Below are 9,817 nucleotides of genomic sequence, written 5' to 3'. Positions count from 1 at the left end.
AGCCAAATAATGTGCGAGCCCCGCGGCGCAGAGAGGCTGGGACAAAGGGAATTTAACCAGAAACGCGTGGATTCCCGGCATTAGGCTGTAAGTTATCCTCATGGTTTTTTTTCTCCCTCTCTGTTGATATTCCAGAGAAGTGGCGGAGATTTTACCGTCACGTTTGGTGACTCATACGTGAGTCATTACATGTGGGTGGGAGTGAGCGCTGTGATCCGTCCTGCCGTGTTGTTTTCTCCATCCTCAGCTCCCAACTCCGCCACAGTAGTATCCGGGCAGATAACAAGTCATGTGATTGCCCTGTTTCTTTTCTGAATTGCAGCAGATAACCTCCTCCTGACGGGAAACGCACACTTTATACATCCCGCATTACATCTGAGACTGATACGGTAAAGCTGCTCCCCCTGGTCTCACTATAGGACTACACTTCTACACTGTAATGCACCATGAGATCACCAGAACTGACCGGAGCTATAAGAAGAGCATCACGGATCACTATTATCTCTGATCAGATAGTCTACATTAATGCCTCCACTCAACTCTCTGCAACTTAAAGGACAACTCCACCAATTTTACACATGAAGTTCAGTTTTCTCCCTGTGATTAGTGCTACATGTAAAGAAAATGCATTATGTCCTCTGTGCTGCTAAAGAGAGCTGTGCAAAGTTGTTGAAATTAACCCCGATGATGTCATGGTGATGTCATCAGGGTCATATCGGTTCGGGCTTGAGATAAGAAAATCCTCAGCAGAGATAGTGTCACAAACTGGAGGTGTGAAGCGTGGAAGACGTGGGTCTTTGCCAGGCAGGAAGGATCTGATGAAAGACACTGTCCAGTTGTATTGTGGGAAATGTAGGATTTATAGTTTTTGGAGAGTAACCAATACTAAGGACTTTAAATCACGGCTCCGCTGCATTGATTTTCACTCTCGTTGTTTTTAACTACTTTCTGGAAGTGACTGACTCACCAACGAGATGCAGACACCAGTGAGGTCAGCAAACAATTCAGTATCCCACCACGTGCACTGTAAAGCCGTCAGGAATAACGTCACATCATTAGAGTTGAAGCATGATGACTTAAATTAAAGCTGTGAGAAGTGTCAGAAAATTAATCCGCAACTGTTTTGATCATTGATTAACCATATTTTTCATAATTTTTAAGCAAAATTCTGATTGCAGTTTCCCACATTGTAAAGAGGCTCTGTGGAAATTCTGTGTTGCAGAAAAGTCAACAACTTAAAGGTGCACTCTGTAGTTTGGGGAAAGAAATATAAATCAGAAGAGAAGGATCTTCATTGACTGATTTTTTCTGCCTAAACAAACTAAGTAAACAAACTCTCTTTGTTTTCACGACTGAATAAACTGAATAAACAAACTGACCTTAAAGGACAACACAGTTTCATACTGTTTTACTTTATTTATATGTGGCAGACCCTGCCACCTTTCTAGCTTCAAACAGTGTTCTGGGACCTTATTTTCCTCTGAGAACAGCTTGTTTATTCAGTTATAGAAAAAAATATATATTTCTGAGTTTGTATTATTACCTCATTAGTATTGCAAATATTAAAAATCGGAGTTTGAATTCCTTCTTCAAAACTACACATTGTCCCTTTAAATGACTCATCCACAGGCTTGTTTAGGCAACTGAGAGTGACAATCTCATTTTCCACGTCACATTACAATCTGCTCACATATGGCCAATAAAATAGTGACTAATACATGTAAATTGCTACAATATGTTACATAGAGCCTCTTTAGTGTTTGGTAATATATTTCTGGTTTTCTTGGTACTGGGTTCTAATAAAAGCTTGATGAAGGGAATTGTGTCGCAGACAATTTTAATAGATCAGCTTGGACTCCTGGAACAGGTCAGGGCTGTGAAAATATCTGCAAGATTATATTGATAATGAAAATAATCATTAGTTGCCGCTCTAATTTATATCTTACCTCACCAGAACGGATACAGACGCCTACAGATTTTTTATTTTAAAGCCTGTAATCACTATAAACTGATTTACTGGACTTAACACCACTTATGTCGTTGGGTATTTCAAGAGTATCTGCTCGGGCTGCTTACATAATGTCAGAACTAAGCGGTCAGAGGTCACAGTTGGGTCAGTGGAGGTGGATCACTCTTCAGCCCTGACTTGTTCATCAACTCTTCCTGCTGTCTCATCATCATCGTCCCAGCTTTTCACCGGTCGCCGTAGAAACAGTTGCCATGACACCCAATGCCCGTAAGTGATGCAAGTGTTCCAGGTGCAGAGAGACCACGGACCGTGTGGAGGGACTGTGTGTGTGTGTGTGTGTGTGTGTGTGTGTAGTTACAGAGAGTTTTACTGTAAACTGATCCACGCCAGCCTCAATGATAGACAATAGGAAATTGGCTCTGGGCCTTTTTTCCACAGCAGTCATTTTACCTTCCTGAGTTGGTCCCACCTGGGGGCAGGACGAGTGGATGTTCAAGTAAAAAGTTAGAAGTGTGTATGTGAATGTGACCGGTGGCTGTGATCACAAGACCGGACAGAGATTCTGAAGAATAAGTCCTCTGTGATGAATAAATGTCGGCTGCAGAATATCAGCATTCATTATCATTACTGAGATCTTCATCTGTGTTGTACCAGCTCGCCTCTCTGCAGATGTGTTGCTTAGCATTTGAGATGTAAAGACTTTCAGCAAGAGTTTAGCTGTTTAGTTCCATATTTGGATCAAACACAACTGGAGGGGTGGACATTTCCACCAGAGAGTGAAGAAAGGCCTTCATCTCAATTGCAGATTCTGATCTGTCCTGCCTTTACTAGTGTTACATAAAAATACATGAGCTCACACTCTGTTTCCAGCTCACACTGGAGTTCAGTTTCTCAACTGCACAACCTTGATTGACTGATTTCACCTGTGAAAGACCAGAACGCCTTTGGATCCATCATAGTAGTCATATTTGTATATCAAATATTTCTGTTATCATACCAGCATGCTGTTCTGTTTCATATTTTAAAGGACTAGTTCGACGTTTTGGGAAATGAGCTTATTTACCTTTTTGCAGAGTTATGGCTTCAAGCAGCAGCATCTTTACCTTGACCTTTAGAGGGGCTAATAGGCCGATTTTGTGACCTTTTGACAGAGCCAGGCTAGTTTGGTTTCCTGACTTTATGCTAAGCTAGGCTAACAGGCTGCTGTATCCACCTTATATTTACCCTGTAAACCTGCGTTTATTGATCTTCTCAACTCTCTCCCCATGAATTAGAATAAGCTAAACTGTTTAAGAATTCCGTTAAAGGTGCACTACGTAGTTTTGGGGAACACATTTTTTCGCGACGTGAAGCAAAGGGCCACCAGTTGGACTCGGTGCAGCAAGGACAAGGGCTCCGTACACGGGACGGATGCTCCACCAACTGAGCTACCGAGGCACCCCGAAAGGAAAACAAGTTTCATGCTGTTTTCCTTTGTTTGCATTTGGCGGACCCCGTTCTGAGGACCTCATTTTCCTCCGAGAACAGCTTGTTGCATAAATATTAAAAATTCTGAGTTTGAATTTCTTTCCCAAAACTACCTAGTGCCCTTTAAAGCCACAAAACGTAACTCCCTGGGGAAAGACGGTTGATTGTTCAGTCTCGTCCCAGCTATTAAGTGGTATTGCTAAAGAGTAAGGTTTGAAAAGTTCATGAAACACAAATATGAGTGAACGAGAGTGCCTTTGACACTCACTTCAATTATTAATCGTGTTTTAAACGGAGGAATTTTGGTGCCGTCCCTCACTGTGCCTCAGTGTTTACTCCTCTGACTTCAGTCTCATGTAACCTTGCCTCTCTGACCCCTCCTCCCTCCTCCTCTGTCCCTCTCCTGCACTCTGCTCTAATTTGCGTGCGCGGCCCCGAGCGCGGTCACGCACATTGGGGGCTCGGCCCTACGCAATGGAAAGGGGGCGCGCCCGGCTTAAAGCAGCGCGTTGTCCTGTGTTGATGTGTCGCAGATTTAAAAAGTGAGGGAGGCAGGCAGCTGGAGTTTGGTGAGAAGGAAGCGCGGAGGCTCGGCGCTCAAAACAAAGTGTTCAGAGCGGGAGCGAGCGGCTGCAGCGACGCTCCGAGGGTTTTCCCCTCGTCCCCTCCAACTAGTTTCATTTCGGCTCTTCGACAACAACAACAGCGCGGATCCACATCCACACGTCCACTTTGTGTCCTGTTCGGAGCGTGTGGAGGAGCGCGCGGCGATGGAGCTGTCATCCATTGGCGACCAAGTGTTTGCAGTGGAGTCAATAACGAAGAAGAGAGTGCGAAAGGTAAGCGAGCACCTGCACTTCATTTAACTTACGCACAACTTGTCCCCCTGCGTGTTTTTGGTCCTAACGGAGCGCGGTGTGCAGCGCAGCATCGCCTTTCGTCCTCATGCGCAACGAAACTAGGCTACGCAGTTTTCCAACTATTTACGCAAATTGGATGCTCGAACAGTCTATGCTTTGAATTATTAACTGCACCGAAGTTTAACGTTGTTGAGTCACATCCTGTACCCGTCCTGTGCAGCCGCCGAGATGCTGCAGCATGAGCGTGTTTTGGAGGAGCCTACGCAGCTGTAGTAAACTGTTAAAGGGGGTGTGTGTACGGTCAGGACCGGGGGAGCTGCGCACTTGATTTAACTTGCGCCAGCGAGCAGAGCGGCGGCTCCTGTGGGGAACTGCTGCGTAATGTCACCGACTGCTGCGTAACGGTGACCAGCTGAGTTTACAGTGGATGAGATGTGGACAAACAGTCTCCACGGTGCGAGGAGTGCGTGTTTGGCGCAGCGTGCTGTGAACATAGTGTACATCCTGTAAATGCGAGCAAAAGACGACAAGCGTCGCCCCCTGCCTCTGATCGTAGGAGCCTGTGATAAAGTTTGGTTTGATGTTATAAAATGCTGAAAGCGTGTGAGCGACGCGAGTCCTCGCAAACAAGCGGCTCTCCTCCACGCCAGGTGAGTGTTCCAGTTGTTTCTCGCTCGGGGTGACTGTGGTGATTGTGTCAGGCTCGCTGGTTGAGCGTTGCGCAACGCCACGTTGTTTACATGTTCATGCCCCACCTATCCGGGCCGACGAGCCCGTGCGTGGTTGAGACCGGCTCGCGTGGCCATGTGCGGTCACGTCACCGCGACTCGGGAGAAAAGCTGGTGTTTGGAGGCCACCCAGCCCCGCTGTCATTGACGTCATCCCAGAGAAAAACACCGTTTGAAAGGGAGAAAAATGTCCATGACCCTCCCCTCCGTACTCCCTCCACGCGTTAAAGCGACAGTCCTCCTTTTCTCCCGCAGCCGCTCGGAGCAGCTTGTTCCTGCAGCGTGCTGGATCCGATCTGAGACGCAGGTTGTGTGTGTGTGTGTCCGGCTGTGTGCTGTATCTCCTCTAACTGCCCCCTCCTGTCCGTCTGTCCTCAGGGTAATGTGGAGTATCTACTGAAGTGGCAGGGATGGTCCCCAAAGTGAGTAAGCCTTGAGTCATCATCCAGTGACCTCATCCCCTCAATATACACTCAGTAGCCTTTTAAAAACATGCTCATTGATACCTGAACACCATGTCAGATAGATAGATAGATAGTTAGATAGATATAATTATTTATTATTCTGTGTGTGTGTGTGTTGGCAGGTACAGTACTTGGGAACCAGAGGACAATATTTTGGACCCGCGCCTGGTCTTGGCCTACGAAGAGAAGTGAGTAATCATAGAAAGCTCTTTTTTATGCTTGCAAAGCACTTTTTTCAGTTTTCTTTTTGTTCTCTCGCTCACAGTCTGTTTCCCTGTGTCACTTTGTCTCTGTCCTCTCCCGCCCCTCCTTTTCCTACCTCTCCCCCAGTCAGGAGAAGATCAGAGCTCTGGCTTATCGCAGGAAAGGTCTCAGACCCAGGAGGCTCGTCCTGCGGGTAGCGACAATTACCTTTCTTCTTGTCTCACCGGTCTTTGTTCTATCCTTTTTTGTGCGAAGCATTGAAGGGTCATTGACTTAGTAGTGCCCTTATATAAAATTGGGGGACTCACAGTAGACAGATGGAAGCAAGATTAGTCAAACTGAAGCAGCAGAGGCCGAGTAGCGTGACTTTTAGTCCCCAGTGTGGGTCAAACTCATTTCCCAAAATGCAACTTTAGAGTATCCCTATATGCTCGATTATTCCTAACTTCTTTCAGACCCCATAAGTTTAATGCAGGGCGTCCGTTGTAAATGTTAAGTCTGAAGAAAAGTATGGTATCATCAGGGTAATTACTAACTAATACAGCCTCAATAGACCAGAATGCAGTGCAGCGTTTGGGAGCGAGGGGTGTGGTAAAACGGACACTCTTGTTCTTCCAGTGTTACTATCACTTTCACAACGGCTGTTGCTCTCCGATTACACCCTCTTCAAGACAGTTTAATGAAAGGAGTTCTGGCACCACTGATGTTATCACGTTGTAAAGTCTTTGACCGAGCGTTAACTCGCAGGCAGGGCTAGCAGGAGAAACACTTACTATTTTATATAACTATGTCGCTATTATTTTATTTGTTTATTTTTGGCGCAGTAGTTTAGTCTGGTTTCCAGATTATAATACAGCAATGACCAAACTATGTCAGGCTTTTGATTTACAGTCAATCTTTGATCCATTTAGTATTTTTTTTCGTGGGTTTTGTTTAAAATAAAAAAACTGTAACATATATCACAGGACTAAGACTACATTTCCCATAAATGTCGTTTCTGTCACAAAGTTGTTCAGCAAGTAAATTTCTTTGCGGCCAGTTCCTCAGAACTCCAACCCAGATGACAGAATTGTTCCTGGAGACAAACTTTTGTAGCTGTTATCTCAAATTGAACAAAGCTAATCTTTCACCTTTGCTCCCCCCCCCAGAACATCTTTGCCATGGACCTCCGCAGTGCCCACAAGGAGAAGCCCCCGCCTCGCCTGCGTCTCTCTCTCACCCGTGCCATGAGCACAGATGTGGACCAGGGCGAGCGGGGCGGCATATCCATTCGTCAGGCCTGGAGGAAGAGAAGGCAGAGGGCAACCAAACGGAGGTCGGAGGGACCTTCACACAAACCCCTCCGTCCACTGAGGAAGAAGGAGGAGCCCATGGAGGAGGACTGGGGTCGCACCAGCGAAGAAGACAAGCAGGAGTCTGAATGCACCACTGAGGAGAGACATGAAGACAGCTTATATGGTTGGTTTGTCAAGTTGATCACTTAGAAACTCAGCAGCCTGGTCTTGAACTTTGACCTTTTTAAAGATGACGTACATTTCTCTTTCTCTCTTTTTCAGGTCAGTCAGAGTGCAGCTCCCCACCCCTGCTGGAGCGACAGGACTTAGAGGTGGAGGAGAAGGTGGACGCTGACCTGTCAGGGGTAGGCACAGAGACATGGACTGACAGAACAGGCAGAGGGACATCGGTAACAAGACAGAACCAGACACTTGCGTGTGACCAATCAAAGGACAATGCCTCGGCGCCTGAGGCCAAAGCAGGAGATGCGATTACAGTGGGTGACGGGTCAGATTGGGACAGGTTGGGTGAGGAGGGCGCGGAGTCAGTGTCGGAGTGTCCCACATTAGAGAGGTGCGTTTGTCAGACCTCTGTGATAGTGTGCGTTCAGGGGAGCGGCGAGATGGCAGGTGACGCCACCGTCTGCTCCACTGCTGAGGCGAGGAAGGAGGAAGAGGATGGTGACAATCAGTCGTTCAGTCAGGCTGCTCCCGCTGCAGCAGAGCATGCTAGGAAGGTGATTGTGACAAACGTGACTATCAACTCTCTGACGGTGACTTTTAAAGAGGCCACGGTGGCTGAAGGCTTCTTTAAGGGATATTGAATGGTGACAAAACAAAATGGAGGGAGATCAAAACAACCATAATTAGACTTGCCACTCATTTTGTACATGTAAATAGTCGTGTATGTGAGATATTTCCACATGTTTACATAAACTCATTTCCTACTGAGTTCGATGAAGACATTATTGCCTTTGAATCCAAAAATGAGTGGTAATTTTATCATTGTGGCTCATTTATAAGTTGTGATAGGAAGCCTGAGGCCCCCAAAATGGGCCCTAATCATCCATTGCAATCCAGGGGACTAAATGGATCTCAGTGGCAGGTTTCAGCCGCACGGCCGCTGGGTTTACCAAAAGCGGGAGACAGATGGCGAGACAGCGGTTGAAGCAAAACGTCACAGTCCACAATACTACTTCCATGCAGCTACTTTTTTCCAGCCGTCCTCAGTGCTTTCCAGCCAGACACCGGTCTCTCACCCTCAGATCACTGCTCGGGGCCCTGTTTCAGCCGCTCCTCTTTCTTACCAGTAACATTTTGTAAAGATATTGCTCTTTTCTTTTTCAGTATTCTCACAGAGCCAACCGCATGCCCTGTCAGTCTGTGCCACACATGCACAAAGCCCTGTCCTGTGGTTTGTTGAAGAGGTTTATTTCTGTCACAAAAGGAATAAAAACAAAGCGAGAGAGTTAATGCCTGCCGCTTAGATGCAGTCCTGTATTTCAAGGAGGATGGATGCACAAAAAGAAGTACACAGTTGTGTTTGCTGTCTGTCTGTCTGTCCTTTTACTTTTCAAGTATGAAATGCTACCTGGTTCTATTTTTGTATAACCAATTGATAGTACACTCTTTTCACTAGCCTTTGTGCATTTCAAAAGAGCTGATGTCACGCTGTGTAAGGTAATGTGCAAATGGAAGCAAATGTACGTTAGGTCAGACCGTAGTGAGCTATTATTTATTGCATGTCACATGTATAAGCTAAACTAACTTATGTCACTTAATGTGTCAGTGAATCAGTCTTTCTCCGACAAAGATGAGCTGTCAAACATGTCTTCTCTTTAAAAATGAATTTTTATTTTCATTGCATTTCCAATAAATATGTACAAAACCATATTTCTGCCTCTTGGAGCATATTTATTATGTTCTCATGTAAATTAAATATCAGATAGAAGGTCGAGGAAGGAAGAAAATACATAGAAACCTCCCACCACAGCACAACTTTAAGACACTTTTACTTCAAACAGGCCTTATTGTGTGGTGATTCTAGACAAAGTGCACCGAAGCATGAAGGCACTCCTGATATATGAACCCATCAGAGCAAGCTACACAGTTTGTTTTGCAGTCAACAGCGCCCCCAAATCCCAAAGCTACTTCTTCTGTTTTATTCATCATAATTTGGAGCACTCTTGAGCAGCACAACTGGGGAGAGCTTCTTGACAGTCTAGTTTATTCAAGTGAGGTTTTACTGTGGGAGTACAGCACACTTTTTGTCAGCATCAGATACTTTAAACTGTGTCAATGACCTGTCGGCAAACAGGAGAAGAGTCATCTGGGTTTCTCTTCAAACCTGCTATTCTGACATAACTTTTTTTACTTTATATATATTTTTAAAACAAAGCAAAACAAAATACTGAACTCTTTTGGATAATATCTGTAAAAGCACTGAGTGTGTTGTCCATCCATTATTACTGCCTTCATGTTGAACAAGCGTGCTGCCATGTGTCACCATTAGAGGGCATGTTCCCCTCAGGAAAGACATATTACTGTAAGTGACGCCATCAAGTTAATAGTGTGAATCATCAGCTCAGTGTATTTGAACTGTGCAGCAGTGGAAGTGAGGGGGTGGAGTGTGTGGGGAACTAACAAGAATCATTTAGGAGACATTAAGCTTCTTGTTCAGCCACAAATTCACCTGTGTAGAATCACAAGATCAGTGAACATCGTGTCGGTGCTGCAGCTGTTTGTCCTGCTCTCCCTCTTGTAACTGTGATGTAAAGCAGCTGTGATCACAGGGGTCTGGATCAGACCTTTGTGGGGTCAAGGTGAATCTACTGCGTAGGGTTACGAATCA

At 45.5% G+C, this 9,817-nt stretch overlaps 1 protein-coding gene across 1 annotated transcript; it reads left to right on the top strand.

The window, feature by feature from the left end:
* The first annotated feature begins 3,920 nt into the window (after positions 1-3,920).
* Positions 3,921-8,859, top strand: cbx7a (chromobox homolog 7a). Its single transcript, XM_084371475.1, has 6 exons — positions 3,921-4,275; positions 5,403-5,446; positions 5,611-5,676; positions 5,819-5,885; positions 6,841-7,150; positions 7,249-8,859. The coding sequence occupies exons 1-6, from the start codon at positions 4,207-4,209 to the stop codon at positions 7,788-7,790; spliced, it is 1,098 nt and encodes a 365-aa protein (XP_084227601.1). The 5' UTR covers positions 3,921-4,206; the 3' UTR covers positions 7,791-8,859.
* The last annotated feature ends 958 nt before the right edge of the window (positions 8,860-9,817 follow it).

This window comes from Pagrus pagrus, assembly GCF_965226575.1.
Source record: "Pagrus pagrus genome assembly, chromosome: 13".
Lineage (NCBI taxonomy): Eukaryota > Metazoa > Chordata > Actinopteri > Spariformes > Sparidae > Pagrus > Pagrus pagrus.
Note: the sequence above shows the minus strand (reverse complement) of the source record. Positions and strands in the feature narration are given on the sequence as shown.